The sequence below is a fragment of the Hyla sarda genome, chromosome 1, assembly GCF_029499605.1.
Source record: "Hyla sarda isolate aHylSar1 chromosome 1, aHylSar1.hap1, whole genome shotgun sequence".
Classification (NCBI taxonomy): Eukaryota; Metazoa; Chordata; class Amphibia; order Anura; family Hylidae; genus Hyla; species Hyla sarda.
In genome coordinates this window covers 612,542,392-612,560,212 of record NC_079189.1, presented here as the reverse complement: position 1 = coordinate 612,560,212, position 17,821 = coordinate 612,542,392, and the positions used below count along the sequence as shown (strand labels likewise).

At 46.7% G+C, this 17,821-nt stretch overlaps 1 protein-coding gene across 1 annotated transcript in view; it reads left to right on the top strand.

Annotated features, from left to right (window-relative positions):
• LOC130306975 (oocyte zinc finger protein XlCOF7.1-like) overlaps positions 1–17,821 on the top strand; it is a 308,614-nt gene that overhangs the window by 246,119 nt on the left and 44,674 nt on the right. Inside the window, 2 exon segments of the mRNA XM_056552153.1 lie at positions 7,429–7,493; positions 7,660–7,843. Of these exon segments, the coding sequence (XP_056408128.1) occupies positions 7,429–7,493; positions 7,660–7,843 (249 nt within the window).

Sequence of the window (17,821 nt, the reverse complement as noted above, 5' to 3'; positions counted from 1 at the left end):
GAGGCGTCCAATTCGTGTCTAAATTCTGGAGGGCCCTCTGTAAACAGCTCAAGATTAAATTAAACTTCTCTTCTTCTTATCATCCCCAATCCAATGGGCAAGTAGAAAGAATTAACCAGGTCCTGGGTGACTATTTACGGCATTTTGTTTCCTCCCGCCAGGATGACTGGGCAGTTCTTCTACCATGGGCCGAATTCTCATACAACTTCAGAGTCTCCGAATCTTCTGCTAAATCCCCATTTTTCGTGGTGTACGGCCGTCACCCTCTTCCTCCCCTCCCTACTCCCTTGCCCTCTGGTTTGCCCGCTGTAGATGAAGTGACTCGTGATCTTTCCACCATATGGAAAGAGACCCAAAATTCTCTTTTACAGGCTTCATCCCGCATGAAAAGGTTTGCCGATAAGAAAAGAAGAATGCCCCCCATTTTTTCTCCCGTAGACAAGGTATGGCTCTCCGCTAAATATGTCCGCTTTCGTGTCCCCAGTTACAAACTGGGACCACGCTATCTTGGCCCTTTCAAAGTCTTGTGCCAGATTAATCCTGTCTCTTACAAACTCCTTCTTCCTCCTTCTCTTTGTATTCCCAATGCCTTCCATGTCTCTCTCCTTAAACCACTCATCATTAACCGCTTCTCTTCCAAAGTTGTTTCTCCCACTCCTGTTTCCGGTTCATCTGACGTCTTCTCCGTGAAGGAGATACTGGCCTCCAAGACGGTCAGAGGTAAAAGATTTTTTTTGGTGGATTGGGAGAACTGTGGCCCAGAGGAGAGATCCTGGGAACCTGAGGACAACATCCTAGACAAAAGTCTTATCCTCAGGTTCTCAGGCTCCAAGAAGAGGGGGAGACCCAAGGGGGGGGTACTGTTACGCCGAGCGCTCCGGGTCCCCGCTCCTCCCCGGAGCGCTCGTAGCATCCTCTCATTCGCAGCGCCCCGGTCAGACCTGCTGACCGGGTGCGCTGCAATATCACTCCCAGCCGGGATGCGATTCGCGATGCGGGAGGCGCCCGCTCTCGATGCGCATCCCGGCTCCCGTACCTGACCCGTTCCCCGTCTGTCTTGTCCTGGCGCGCGCAGCCCCGCTCCTCAGGGCGCGCGCGCGCGCCGGGTCTCTGCAATTTAAAGGGCCACTGCGCCACTGATTGGCGCAGCAGGCTTAATCAGTATGTTCACCTGTGCACTCCCTACTTATACCTCACTTCCCCTGCACTCCCTCGCCGGATCTTGTTGCCATTGTGCCAGTGAAAGCATTTCCTTGTGTGTTCCTAGCCTGTGTTCCAGACCTCCTGCCGTTGCCCCTGACTACGATCCTTGCTGCCTGCCCCGACCTTCTGCTACGTCCGACCTTGCTCTTGTCTACTCCCTTGTACCGCGCCTATCTTCAGCAGTTAGAGAGGTTGAGCCGTTGCTGGTGGATACGACCTGGTTGCTACCGTCCCGCAAGACCATCCCGCTTTGCGGCGGGCTCTGGTGAATACCAGTAGCAACTTAGAACCAGTCCACCAACACGGTCCACGCCAATCCCTCTCTGGCACAGAGGATCCACCTCCAGCCAGCCGAATCGTGACAAATCTGTTGTCTTGTTCGTATTTTTTCTGTTTCTGGTGTCTTGTTGTTTCTTGTCTAATCCGATGTGCTGTGTCTTATAGTTGTGCTCTTTTGTGTGGGTCACTCCATCGTCTGCACTTCCTTTTGCTGCCCTTTTCCGTTCATTAGTTGTCATTCTGCAATGTGGTTATACGCTGGGATAACTCTTTTCTGTTGTGCCTTATGCTGTATTATTTTACTTTCCATTCCATTGCCTTAGTTCCATTGTGAGGGTCGGACACGGATCTTGGGGATGGGGGGGGGGGGGGGAATAGTTTATTTTTGTGGGAGGGAGGGGGGGGGGGCATATCTGTGAGTTGTTTGTTTTATGCAAAAATGTTTAATAGAAGTTTTCTGATAAAAAAGAAATACTGGCGATAATGTGATCAGCGCCTCCTACTGCACATAGGTGGAACTACAGGACCCTGGAAACCATAATGGCCTTATAGAATTCATGTTATCATCATGTGAGGGGGCGGGGCGCAGCGTTCATCTCCTCCTCATCTCTGTACTGTGTACACATACAGCTCAGCTACATGTACATTACACATATACAGCTCTACTGTGTACACATACAGCTCAGCTACATGTACAATACACATATACAGCTCTACTGTGTACACATACAGCTCAGCTACATGTACATTACACATATACAGCTCTACTGTGTACACATACAGCTCAGCTACATGTACATTACACATATACAGCTCTACTGTGTACACATACAGCTCAGCTACATGTACATTACACATATACAGCTCTACTGTGTACACATACAGCTCAGCTACGTGTACATTACACACATATACAGCTCTACTGTGTACACATACAGCTCAGCTACATGTACATTACACATATACAGCTCTACTGTGTACACATACAGCTCAGCTACATGTACATTACACATATACAGGACTACTGTGTACACATACAGCTCAGCTACATGTACATTACACATATACAGCTCTACTGTGTACACATACAGCTCAGCTACATGTACATTACACATATACAGCTCTACTGTGTACACATACAGCTCAGCTACATGTACATTACACATATACAGCTCTACTGTGTACACATACAGCTCAGCTACATGTACATTACACATATACAGCCCTACTGTGTACGCATACAGCTCAGCTACATGTACATTACACATATACAGCTCTACTGTGTACACATACAGCTCAGCTACATGTACATTACACATATACAGCTCTACTGTGTACACATACAGCTCAGCTACATGCACATTACACACAGCTCTGCTGCAGACATATATAACACACACATACACAGCTCTACACCACGCACATCACACACACACAGCTCTGCTGCATACACATAACTTCAGCTCATCCAGCAGCGATCACAACCAGCACAGCAGAGTCCTGCATACACTGAGCAGATGAGCCTAGAGCAGCAGCCCCTGATCATGTGACTCCTCCTCCTCCATGTGACTGATCACATGACGGTGACATCATCGCAGGTCCTGTAAGCACACGGCTCCTGTACAGTCTGCAGGTGGAGGTATATACGGTTGTGGTGACATCAGGAGCGCTGGGGGAGGGGACATAACTATTAACCCCTTCAGGTCCACAAGGTTTTATGACTTAAAGAAGAAGATCACAAGATCCAGAACTTTCTGTGTATTTGTCTCTTTCTCCATCTGTTGTTGTTTCTATTAGCAGCCGCCATTTCTCATCGTCTCCTCTTCTTCCCTTCAGGTTTCTCCAATCCAGGATCCTCTGCTGATATCTTCTATATAAGAGAATTCTCCTTGATGACCCATCAATCATGGAGAGAGACAGGAACAAGATGGCCGACAGGATCATAAACCTCACCCTACAGATACTCTTCCGGCTTACTGGAGAGGTGAGGGATTCTGGGAGTGATGTCACATGACCTCATTCTTATCTATGTAATAACAGATGGATATGACTGGAGAGGTGAGGGATTCTGGGAGTGATGTCACATGACCTCATTCTTATCTATGTAATAACAGATGGATATGACTGGAGAGTTGAGGGATTCTGGGAGTGATGTCACATGACCTCATTCTTATCTATGTAATAACAGATGGATATGACTGTAGAGGTGAGGGATTCTGGGAGTGATGTCACATGACCTCATTCTTATCTATGTAATAACAGATGGATATGACTGGAAAGGTGAGGGATTCTGGGAGTGATGTCACATGACCTCATTCTTATCTATGTAATAACAGATGGATATGACTGGAGAGGTGAGGGATTCTGGGAGTGATGTCACATGACCTCATTCTTATCTATGTGATAACAGATGGATATGACTGGAGAGGTGAGGGATTCTGGGAGTGATGTCACATGACCTCATTCTTATCTATGTAATAACAGATGGATATGACTGGAGAGGTGAGGGATTCTGGGAGTGATGTCACATGACCTCATTCTTATCTATGTAATAACAGATGGATATGACTGGAGAGGTGAGGGATTCTGGGAGTGATGTCACATGACCTCATTCTTATCTATGTAATAACAGATGGATATGACTGGAGAGGTGAGGGATTCTGGGAGTGATGTCACATGACCTCATTCTTATCTATGTAATAACAGATGGATATGACTGGAGAGGTGAGGGATTCTAGGAGTGATGTCACATGACCTCATTCTTATCTATGTAATAACAGATGGATATGACTGGAGAGGTGAGGGATTCTGGGAGTGATGTCACATGACCTCATTCTTATCTATGTAATTACAGATGGATATGACTGGAGAGGTGAGGGATTCTGGGAGTGATGTCACATGACCTTATTCTTATCTATGGAATAACAGATGGATATGACTGGAGAGGTGAGGGATTCTGGGAGTGATGTCACATGACCTCATTCTTATCTATGTAATAACAGATGGATATGACTGGAGAAGTGAGGGATTCTGGGAATGTATGTAGTGATATTAATGTGTCTCTCCATACACAGGATTACACAGTAGTGAAGAAGTCCTCTAGTGGGCGCTGTTGGGCCCCTGTGTGTGAAGAATGGGGAAGAACCCTGAGCCCAATCCCGGGGCCCCCACCTCACTCCCTGATACATGAGGAAATGGATGAACAGAAGATCCTAGAACTCATCAACAAGATGATGGAGCTGCTGACTGGAGAGGTGACCCTGCTGGGACATTATACAGTAATGGAGGGGTCTGGTGATGACTGGAGAGGTGACACTGCTGGGACATTATACAGTAATGGAGGAGTCTGGTGATGACTGGAGAGGTGACACTGCTGGGACATTATACAGTAATGGAGGGGTCTGGTGATGACTGGAGAGGTGACACTGCTGGGACATTATACAGTAATGGAGGGGTCTGGTGATGACTGGAGAGGTGACACTGCTGGGACATTATACAGTAATGGAGGGGTCTGGTGATGACTGGAGAGGTGACACTGCTGGGAATGCTGGGACATTATACAGTAATGGAGGGGTCTGGTGATGACTGGAGAGGTGACACTGCTGGGACATTATACAGTAATTGAGGGGTCTGGTGATGACTGGAGAGGTGACACTGCTGGGACATTATACAATAATGGAGGGGTCTGATGATGACTGGAGAGGTGACACTGCTGGGACATTATACAATAATGGAGGGGTCTGGTGATGACTGGAGAGGTGACCCTGCTGGGACATTATACAGTAATGGAGGGGTCTGGTGATGACTGGAGAGGTGACACTGCTGGGACATTATACAGTAATGGAGGGGTCTGGTGATGAATAGAGAGGTGACACTGCTGGGACATTATACAGTAATGGAGGGATCTGGTGATGACTGGAGAGGTGACCCTGCTGGGACATTATACAGTAATGGAGGGGTCTGGTGATGACTGGAGAGGTGACACTGCTGGGACATTATACAGTAATGGAGGGATCTGGTGATGAATAGAGAGGTGACACTGCTGGGACATTATACAGTAATGGAGGGGTCTGGTGATGACTGGAGAGGTGACACTGCTGGGACATTATACAGTAATGGAGGGGTCTGGTGATGACTGGAGAGGTGACACTGCTGGGACATTATACAGTAATGGAGGGGTCTGGTGGTGACTGGAGAGGTGACACTGCTGGGACATTATACAGTAATGGAGGGGTCTGGTGATGACTGGAGAGGTGACACTGCTGGGACATTATACAGTAATGGAGGGGTCTGGTGATGACTGGAGAGGTGACACTGCTGGGACATTATACAGTAATGGAGGGATCTGGTGATGACTGGAGAGGTGACACTGCTGGGACATTATACAGTAATGGAGGGGTCTGGTGCTGACTGGAGAGGTGACCCTGCTGGGACATTATACAGTAATGGAGGGGTCTGGTGCTGACTGGAGAGGTGACCCTGCTGGGACATTATACAGTAATGGAGGGGTCTGGTGATGCCTGGAGAGGTGACACTGCTGGGACATTATACAGTAATGGAGGGGTCTGGGGATGACTGGAGAGGTGACACTGCTGGGACATTATACAGTAATGGAGGGGTCTGGGGATGACTGGAGAGGTGACACTGCTGGGACATTGTACAGTAATGGAGGGGTCTGGTGATGACTGGAGAGGTGACACTGCTGGGACATTGTACAGTAATGGAGGGTCTGGTGATGACTGGAGAGGTGACACTGCTGGGACATTATACAGTAATGGAGGGGTCTGGTGATGACTGGAGAAGTGACACTGCTGGGACATTATACAGTAATGGAGGGGTCTGGTGATGACTGGAGAAGTGACACTGCTGGGACATTATACAGTAATGGAGGGGTCTGGTGATGACTGGAGAGGTGACACTGCTGGGACATTATACAGTAATGGAGGGGTCTGGTGATGACTGGAGAGGTGACACTGCTGGGACATTATACAGTAATGGAGGGGTCTGGTGATGACTGGAGAAGTGACACTGCTGGGAATGCCGGGATATTATACAGTAATGGAGGGGTCTGGTGATGACTGGAGAGGTGACCCTGCTGGGACATTATACAGTAATGGAGGGGTCTGGTGATGACTGGAGAGGTGACACTGCTGGGACATTATACAGTAATGGAGGGGTCTGATGATGACTGGAGAGGTGACACTGCTGGGACATTATACAGTAATGGAGGGGTCTGGTGATGACTGGAGAGGTGACCCTGCTGGGACATTATACAGTAATGGAGGGGTCTGGTGATGACTGGAGAGGTGACACTGCTGGGACATTATACAGTAATGGAGGGGTCTGGTGATGACTGGAGAGGTGACACTGCTGGGACATTATACAGTAATGGAGGGGTCTGGTGATGACTAGAGAGGTGACACTGCTGGGACATTATACAGTAATAGAGGGGTCTGGTGATGACTGGAGAGGTGACACTGCTGGGAATGCTGGGACATTATACAGTAATGGAGGGGTCTGGTGATGACTGGAGAGGTGACACTGCTGGGACATTATACAGTAATGGAGGGGTCTGGTGATGACTAGAGAGGTGACACTGCTGGGAATGCTGGGACATTATACAGTAATGGAGGGGTCTGGTGATGACTGGAGAGGTGACACTGCTGGGAATGCTGGGACATTATACAGTAACACCACTGGAGGGGTCGGGGTGATGACTGTATCATTATGTGTCAGGTTCCTATAAGGTGTCAGGACGTGGCGGTCTATTTCTCCATGGAGGAGTGGGAGTATGTAGAAGGACACAAGGATCAGTACAAGGATCAGGTGATGATGGAGGATCAGCAGCCCCTCACATCACCAGGTAATAGACATGACTATATACACACGTCCTCTCATTATTTGTATGTAAAGAATGAATTCAGTCTCTGTATGTGTTCCCTACAGTCAGATCCAGTAAGAGAACAGCACCAGAGAGGTGTCCCCGTCCTCTTCTTCCCCAGGATGATCAGGTAGATGGAGATATTCCCTATGATCTGTAGAAGGGCTGTGAAGCTCTTGTGGTCAGTCCCCTCACCCTCCATGACTCCTCATCTCCTGCTCATCTATAACATCCCATGTGACTTCTCCTACTGTCTGATGACTTTTACAATATTTTTTCCCCATCTTATGAATCAGGGAGAAGATCGGAACAATATTAATGCTCCAGAGACAGATGTGAGCAGTGATGAGCAGTATAAGGAGGACATTCCTACAGGGAGAGATCTGGTCTATATTAATCCTACAGACATAAGGAAGGAAGAGACAGATGTGAGCAGTGATGAGCAGTATAAGGAGGACATTCCTACACGTAACCTCTCAGGTGAGTAGTAACCACTAAATGTAGAGAACAATTACAAATTCTACCCAGTCACTGGCTGCAGTAATTTTGTGTAGAATTCTTTAATCTCTGTCCTGTCTCTTTTCTTCTGTATTTTCCCCCATTTAGCCAAAACATTAAGTAAATATGGATGATCATGTGACCCGGTTATAGGAGATAACACACATTGTGCATTTATAATATTGATGTAGAATATAGTTGGGATATGGACATGGAATATACCAGCTGGATGGAAGGACTGCTGCATATGTCTCCACCATCCCAGTGGGACATTCCTGATGATGAGGTGATGTCCGCCATCTTGGCTTGATGCTGTAAAGTATTTCACTGTGACTGTGCTCAGCGCCAAGCCAGGATGTGTATTACATACACTAGTAACTAGCAGGGGAGATGGGGGGAGGGGCTGGCTGCACCTACCTGATACAATTACCTTCTAGTATAAATCTAAGTGTGAGCGTGCATATAGTGTGAGCGTGCATATAGTGTGAGCGTGCATATAGTGTGAGCGTGCATATAGTGTGAGCGTGCATATAGTGTGAGCGTGCATATAGTGTGAGCGTGCATATAGTGTGAGCGTGCATATAGTGTGAGCGTGCATATAGTGTGAGTGTGCATATAGTGTGAGCGTGCATATAGTGTGAGCGTTCATATAGTGTGAGCGTGCATATAGTGTGAGCGTGCATATAGTGTGAGCGTGCATATAGTGTGAGCGTGCATATAGTGTGAGTGTGCATATACACTGTGTTTATTATTAGGCAGGGGAGTATTTTGACCATATCATCATTTATATACATATTTTCCAATTCCAAGTTGTATAAACTTCAATGCTTATTGGATAGCAAATAGTCATCAGGGTCGTAAGAAACGTGTTGAGAAATAAAGACACAAATTATCTGCCAAAGATTTAACCCCTTAAGGACCCAGCCAATTTTTATTGTAGGCCCTGCCCATTTTTTGCACATCTGACCACTGTCACTTTAAGCATTAATGTGTCACAAGGTAAAAAAAAGGCCGGGATTCGTCGGCGCAATCCGTGTGAATAAACTTGCACAAAGCAAGGTGCTTAAAATAAAGGATTCATTTATTTACAATGCCAGAGTAAAACAGACGCGTTTCGGAGCTTGAACGGCCCCTTTTTCAAGCCATTTTTAACATTAAAAAAGGGCCGTTCAAGCTCCGAAACGCGTCTGTTTTACTCTGGCATTGGAAATAAATGAATCCTTTATTTTAAGCACCTTGCTTTGTGCAAGTTTATTCACACGGATTGCACCGACGAATCCCGGCCTTTTTTTACCTTGTGACACATTAATGCTTAAAGCGACAGTGACATCATTAAGGCTAAAATAGGTGGTTGTGTCTGACACACAACCCCGCAAGTTTCTGCTGTTATTTTCCAAGCATTTACTGTTCCCACCACGAGATATCGTCCCATGAGAAGCTCTGCTGTCTTTTTTCAGATTTATTTGCCTACTTTAAACATTAATAACTCTGATGCTTTTACCTTTCATTCTGATTCCGAGATTGTTTTTTCGTGACATATTCTACTTTATGTTAGTGGTAAAATTTTGTCGATACCTGCATCATTTCTTGGTGAAAAATTCTAAAATTTGATGAAAGAATTGAAAATTTAGCATTTTTTTTTTAACTTTTGAAGCTCTCTGTTTATAAGGAAAATGAATATTCCAAATAAATTATATTTTGATTCACATATACAATATGTCTACTTTATATTTTCATCATAAAGTTGACATGTTTTTACTTTTGGAAGACATCAGAGGGCTTCAAAGTATAGCAGCAATTTTCCAATTTTTCACAAAATTTTCAAAATCGAAATTTCTCTTGCGCTTCTCATTGGGGGACACCTTACTCATGGGTATATGCTCTTGCCACTAGGAGGCGCTGACACTAGGAAAAAAAAAGTCGACTCCTCCCTGGCAGGATATACCCGCCCACCTGCAGTGAGGTAATCAGTTTTAACCAGTGTCAGTTAGGAGGCCAGACGTGGTTCTGTGGAGCTCCACAGACCTTGTCTTTTTTCTCTTTGTTATTTTCTTAGCTTAAAGGGTCACTCTCATTAAAACTAATTTTTGCTATTGCACTCTTTATGGTAAATGAAAAATATTTCTAATATACTTTGTTTAAAAAAAATGAAGTTTTCTATGTTTTATTTGTGCTTAAAATAGCTCAAGAGCACATTTTCCCCCAACTCATACACAGACTTTGGACCAAAGTCCGAACACAGGAAGTGCCGTCTGGAGTGCTGAGGGGGGTGTGTCCAACCAACAGCATATGGCAGTTAAGTGCGAGAGGAGCTATGATTGGATGAGGCTGGACACCAAAATAAGTTTCTTGGTCACATACACCATTTGTTGGTGTTTGGCTCCCCCCTTGTGGCCAACACTTGTATTGCTGTCTAATTCCTATGATTGCTTATTGCATGGCACACAGGAGACCCGCCGTGGCGGGTTATTTCCAGGGACCCATGTTCCCTTGGAGTCCGGGGTCATGTTCCCTTCTACCATCCCATGAGCCAGTTCTTTTGCGTTCCTGGCGGACGCTCCAGTTTCTTTTCAGGTATCCAATAAAAAAAAAAAAAAGACGTCCATCCTGGGGATGTTCTTGCCTTGTCATGCTGTGGGTTTCCATCCCCACGGGCTATTGCTTTTGCGGCTAGTGCTACGGATAACCATCTCCGGCGCACGGCCCTCGGGAATATTCCTTCATGACTTGGAATAGACCCGTTTGTAATTTGCGGACAGTAGTCTCGCCTATTCCTTTTTTCATGGCTGCCATGTCCACAGCTTGCACACGGTACCCCTCTGCTGGTGCGGGGTGCCTTATCTTCCACCTGTCATACTTCTGCGGCTGCAGTTTCTGGTCCTTCACTACTGTTTTAGGTGTTCAACTGGGTGTGTCCCATTGCCTATTATGGACCCATACCAGTAAGCCGGACAGTGGTCTGCATGGTTGCCTACTTTGCCTGTCATACACCAAACGGCTGGTGTGTCTGCGTCTGGAGTCCGGTACCTCACTACTGTGTGAGGCATCCGATGGAGTGTTCCATTATCTACTATGGACCCATTCCTGTAAGCCAGACGGTGGTCTGCATGGTTGCCTACTTTGCCTGTCATACACCAAACGGCTGGTGTGTCTGCGTCTGGAGTCCGGTACCTCACCACTGTGTGTTAGGTGTCCGATGGAGTGTTCCATTATCTTCTATGGACCCATTCCTGTAAGCCAGACAGTGGTCTGCACGGTTTCCTACACCGACTGTCATACGTCATACGGCTGATATACCTACAACTGGAGTTCCTGTACCTCACTACTGGGCGAGGTGCAGATGGGATGAGTCGTTGTCTACTATGACATTATCCAATAGATCACCCCTTGGGGCAATCCAATAATACCCTAATTCCCCAGGGTAAAAAAAAAGGGGGGGGGACATACTCTGGACCTGTATGTCAATCAGCTGAGGTATCTACGGTGGGTGTCTCACAACTCCACCTTTTTTTGCGGGGTGCCGATGGAATGACTCGGCATCTACTGTTGGTCCTTACCAGTTAGCCAGACACTTGTCTGCGTGGTTTCCTACAACCGCCCGTACCTGTTAGCCAGGCAGTGGTCCGCTTGTTCCCTGTGCCACATGTTATGGCTGGTGTATCTGCGACTGGAGTTCTGGTACCTCACTGCGGTGGAGGTGCCTGCCGGAATGACTTGCTCTCTTCTATGATTCTATACCATGATGTCAATCAGTGGTCTGCTTTTCTCCTCTGCTGCCTGTCGCGGCTGACGGCTTTGGGCCGGAGTTCCTTTTCACCACTGCTGTTAGTGGTAAGCACGGAACTGACCCTTGGTGTTCCACTGACCCTATAGGGGTGACAGATGCATTCCATGGCTTCTCTGCCTCCCTCTATCTTGAGGGGGCGGGGTTTCTGTCCATGGCTCCTTGGCCTCCCCGCCCTCCCGCCTTTGTCTATGGGATACAGTTACTGACTTTCTGACTGTTCCCTTTCTCTCAACTCTTTTGGTGATGTCCTTGTTCAGCCAGTCTGTTGTCCACTTGGATTCCGCTGCCATCGGTCCCTGACCTCGGGCCGCCGCGGGCATACCCTGTTTTTCTGTAACTCTCTGCTGGGTGAGGGTACTGAGGTAAGGACCCTACAGTTACGCAGGTTTGTTGTCAGTTGGGTTTTCCTTTGGCTGCTGGATTTTCTATTCCGCCTGGTCTACCGTTTGGTCGGACCACGCTTTAATACCTCACTTTCTGTTGGCGGCTGACTGGAGTCACCTCGGGTGCTCTGTAATTCTCTTCCTGTAGGCCAGTCGGGTTTCCGCATGGCTAACTGCTACTTCCAGTCATCTACCATACATTTTCCACGCTGGGACGATAGTTCAGGTACCCCGCTACCAAGGACTGTTTTCAGTGCATCACCCCGTGTTGTTCTGTGGCTTTTGTTCCAAACTTCACATTCTGAGCTGCAGGGTTAACTCTGTCCGAAGGCTGGTTTCTCTCTTCTCTGCGTGTTTTCTGTCTGCGGGACCTGGCTGGTCCATGGTTCCTATGCCACATAGCCGGACTGTGTCTGCATGTTTTTCTAACCCACCTGTTCGCCTTCCTCATTACTTCGCAGCCGTGGCTGTATTCCGAAGTTCTCTTCCGGGTGCAGTTCTGCAGGGTGTGTATCTGTGGGTTCGGGGGACCTTTTCTACCTGTACGTCTCTGTCGGCAGGTTTCCTGCTCCACATACCTTCTTCATTGGATATCTACTGTTTTATTTGTGTGGCAGTCTTGGTGCTCCGCTGCTATAGTGAGATCAACATGTCTGTGTCCCTATGTATACTAGGGCCGCCCGGTAGGTGTGAAGCCCACCTTTCCTTCTGTTTAGTGGGGTAAGCCTCAGACTTTCCTGTGCTTTTGCTTCTGTGGTTCTGTGGCTCCAATCCACTTCGGTTCTGGCCTGGGGCTTGCGAGGCGACAATCTCTTCAGTCTCTCCCTATGCATACGGGTGTTCTTTTCAACGTTTTTTTTTCTGTCCGGGTGCCTTAGGCACCTACTCTTTTGCCTTTTTCCCCATCTGTTTTGGCTCTCAACACTTGTTACATGGTTGTATGGTGGTTTTCCCTTTTGCTGCTGTGCCTGGCACACTTGCCTTCCCCTTTCCTCAGGGGGGTGTGGGGATCAGGGTGCTTGGCATGGGTCTTTCTGGTGTCCTCGTCGCAAACTTTTCCCTCCCTTGTTTTCCCTCCTCTGGAGGGACTATGCTGTTGAGCTTTTTCTGCCGCCAAGCTGATGCCGTCTCTTTGTCCCCCTTTTTAGGCGGGATATCGATAGGGCCCTTGACTTCTACCGAGGGCATTACACAAGTTCTTGTGGTCTAGGCTTGTGGGCTTGCCCGGCCACCTTTTGCAGCCGGCTTTCTTCTACCTTTTTGGTTATCTACGGCTGTTCATGCAGCCTGGACTCTCTCCTCTGTTGGAGGAATTTGTGCGAGCTCCATGAAAGGGTTACTTCTTCTTTTCCTTTTTTTTGTCTGTCTCAGTTGTACCACACTGTCTCCCGAGTCTTCTGGCGCGCTCCTTCCTGCGCCCGGTCCCTAGGAGTCCCCGTGGGTTCTCCTTTGTTTCCCCCTCCATTCCCACTCTGGCGGGATGTTTTTTACGGAGTGCTCTGGTCCGTTGGGTCTATAAATTGTTGGTCTTTGGCTTGGACTTCATCCTTGGATGCTCTCGTGTGCCTTCTTTGCAGGCAGCTCTTTCAGTTGCACCATGATGCTGTTTCCGGTCTTGGACATGTGTTCTGTTTCGGCCAAGATTCTACCGCTAGCCCGTCGGGCGGAGCGGCTTTTTCTCCACTGCTCTCCTTCTCTTCTTCCTGTTTTACCTGGAAGTGGTCATCCGGAGACTTTTCGCGGATGTCTGTTTTTCCTTTCACTCCAGGGATTTTTTCGTTTTCCAGGTGACCCTGGCAGATTCCGTTTCTGTCTGGTCCCCCCAGAGGTCGGCCTTTTCCTTGGGGTCCTAATCCATCTTCCTGGACGGGCGATCTTCTGGGAATTCAATTTCTGGCTTTCATTTGTCTCCGGCCTGGGGGCTCGTCTATGGGCCCATGGACTTGTGAGTTCAGTCTAGGGACTGGTTTCTTCTCTCCGGTGGTTGTCTTTTCCCACCCTAGGGGACTGCTTTGGTATGTCCCATGAGTAAGGTGTCCCCCCAATGAGAAGCGCAAGAGAAAAGGAGATTTTTGTACTCACCGTAAAATCTCTTTCTCGTAGCTCTCATTGGGGGACACCGCACCCACCCATTTCGTCATCTTTTTTCCCAATTATTCTTTCCGGTTCTTGAGTTGTCTCTCCGGGATTCATTTCTTGGGTCCTTCGGAGGTTTTTTTCATGTTGGCTTCTCCTACTGCTTTGTGACAAAACTGAGTTACCTCACTGCAGGTGGGCGGGTATATCCTGCCAGGGAGGAGTCGACTTTTTTTCCTAGTGTCAGCGCCTCCTAGTGGCAAGAGCATATACCCATGAGTAAGGTGTCCCCCAATGAGAGCTACGAGAAAGAGATTTTACGGTGAGTACAAAAATCTCCTTTTTTCAAGGACCAGTTCAGTTTTGAAGTGGATTTGAAGGGCCCTCATATTAGAAATACCCCATAAATTACCCCATTATAAAAACTGCACCCCTCACAGTATTCAAAATGACATTCAAAAGGTTTGTTAACCCTTTAGGTGTTTCACAGGAATAGCAGCAAATTAAAGGAGAAAATTCAAAATCTCTACTTTTTACGCAGGCATGTTCTTGTAGACCCAATTTATGAAGGGGTACAAGGGGTAAAAGGAGAGAAATCTTCCTAAAATGTGTAACCCAATTTCTCTCAAGTAAGGAAATACCTCATATGTGTATGTCAAGTGTTCGGCAGGCGCAGTAGAGGGCTCAGAAGGGAAGGAGCGACAATGGGATTTTGGAGAGTGAGTTTTTCTGAAATGGTTTTTGGGGGGCATGTCACATTTAGGAAGCCCCTATGGTGCCAGAACAGCAACTAAAAAAAAACACATGGAACGTAACAAGGGATACAGTGAGCCTTAACACCCCACAGGTGTTTGACAACTTTTTGTTAAAGTTGGATGTGTAAATGGAAAAAAAAAATGTTTTCACTAAAATGCTGTTTTTTCCCCAAATGTTACATTTTTACAAGGGGTAACAGGAGAAAATGACCCCCAAAATTTGTAACCCCATTTCTACTGAGTATGGAAATACCCCATGTGTGGACGTCAAGTGCTCTGCTGGCGAACTACAATGCTCAGAAGAGGAGGAGCGCCATTGAGCTTTTGGAAACAAAATTTGTTTGGAATAGAAGTCAGGGGCCATGTGCGTTTACAAAGTCCCCCGTGCTGCCAGAACAGTGGACCCCCCCACATGTGACCTCATTTTGCAAACAACACCCCTCACAGAATTTATTAAGGGGTGCAGTCAGTATTTACACCCCACTGACGTTTCACAGATCTTTGGAACAGTGGGCTGTGCAAATGAAAAATTACATTTTTCATTTTCACGGACCACTGTTCCAAAAATCTGTCAGACACCTGTGGGGCATAAATTCTCACTGCTACTGTTATTACATTACATGAGGGGTGTAGTTTCCAAAATGGGGTCACATGTGGGGGGGGGGTCCATTGTTCTGGCACTATGGGGGCTTTGTAAACACACGTGGCCTTCAATTCCAGACAAATTTTCTATTCAATAGCCCTATGGCGCTCCTTCTCTTCTGAGCACTGTAGTGCACCCGCAGAGCACTTTACATCCACATATGGGGTATGTCGTTACTCAGAAGAAATGGGGTTACAAATTTTGGGGGGCTTTTTTCCTATTTTCCCTTGTGAAAATGAAAAATTTAGGGTAACACCAGCATTTTAGTGAAATTTTATTTTTTTTTTCCATTTTTTTCATTAACCCCTTAACGACGCAGGACGTATATTTACGTCCTGCGTCGGCTCCCGCGATATGAAGCGGGATCGCGCCGCGATCCCGCATCATATCGCGTGGGTCCCGGCGCTAATCAACGGCCGGGACCCGCGGCTAATACCACACATCGCCGATCGCGGCGATGTGCAGTATTAACCCTTTAGAAGCGGCGGTCAAAGCTGACCGCCGCTTCTAAAGTGAAACTGAAAGTATCCCGGCTGCTCAGTCGGGCTGTTCGGGACAGCCGCGGTGAAATCGCGGCGTCCCGAACAGCTGATCGGACACCGGGAGGGCTCTTACCTGCCTCCTCGGTGTCCGATTGACGAATGACTGCTCCGTGCCTGAGATCCAGGCAGGAGCAGTCAAGCGCCGATAATGCTGATCACAGGCGTGTTAATGCACGCCAGTGATCAGCATAGGAGATCAGTGTGTGCAGTGTTATAGGTCCCTATGGGATAACAATGATCAGTATAAGAGATCAGTGTGTGCAGTGTTATAGGTCCCTATGGGACCTATAACACTGCAAAAAAAAAAGTTAAAAAAAAGTGTTAATAAAGGTCATTTAACCCCTTCCCTAATAAGTTTGAATCACCCCCCTTTTCCCATAAAAAAAATAAAACAGTGTAAAAAAAAAATAAAAATAAACATATGTGGTATCGCCGCGTGCGTAAATGTCCGAACTATAAAAATATATCATTAATTAAGCCGTACGGTCAATGGCGTACGCGCAAAAAAATTCCAAAGTCCAAAAAAGCGTATTTTGGTAACTTTTTATAACATTAAAAAATGAATAAAAAGTGATCAAAAAGTCAGATCAAAACAAAAATCATACCAATAAAAACTTCAGATCATGGCGCAAAAAATGAGTCCTCATACCGCCCCGTACGTGGAAAAATAAAAAAGTTATAGGGGTCAGAAGATGACATTTTTAAACGTATAAATTTTCCTGCATGTAGTTATGATTTTTTCCAGAAGTGCGACAAAATCAAACCTATATAAGTAGGGGATCATTTTAACCGTATGGACCTATAGAATAATGATAAGGTGTAATTTTTACCGAAATATGCACTGCGTAGAAACGGAAGCCCCCAAAAGTTACAAAATGGCGTTTTTTTTTCGATTTTGTCGCACAATGATTTTTTTTTCCGTTTCGCCGTGCATTTTTGGGTAAAATGACTAATGTCACTGCAAAGTAGAATTGGCGACGCAAAAAATAAGCCATAATATGGATTTTTAGGTGGAAAATTGAAAGGGTTATGATTTTTAAAAGGTAAGGAGGAAAAAACGAAAGTGCAAAAACGGAAAAACCCTGAGTCCTTAAGGGGTTAAACATCTCTGGGGTGTTAAGGCTCACTATACCTCTTGTCATGTTCCGTGAGGGGTGTAGTTTCCAAAATGGGGTCACATGTGGGTATTTATTGTTTTGTGTTTATGTCAGAACCGCTGTAAAATCAGCCACCCCTATGCAAATCACCAATTTAGGCCTCAAATGTGCATGGTGCACTCTCACTCCTGAGCCTTTTATGCGCCCGCAGAGCATTTTATACCCACATAATGGGGTATTTCCGTACTCAGGAGAAATTGCGTTACAAATTTTGGGGGTCTTTTTTTCCTTTTAACGCTTGTGAAAATAAAAAGTATGGGGCAACACCAGCATGTTAGTGTAAAATTTTTTTTTTTTTTTTTTACACTAACAGGCTGGTGTAGCCCCCAACTTATCCTTTTCATAAGGGGTAAAAGCAGAAAAAGCCCCCCAAAATTTGTAGTGCAATTTCTCCCGAGTACGGAAATACCCCATATGTGGCCCTAGACTGTTTCCTTGAAATACGACAGGGCTCCGAAGTGACGACAGGGCTCCGCCATGCGCATTTGAGGACTAAATTAGGGATCGCATAGGGGTGGACATAGGGGTATTCTACGCCAGTGATTCCCAAACAGGGTGCCTCCAGCTGTTGCTAAACTCCCAGCATGCCTGGACAGTCAGTGTCTGTCCGGAAATGC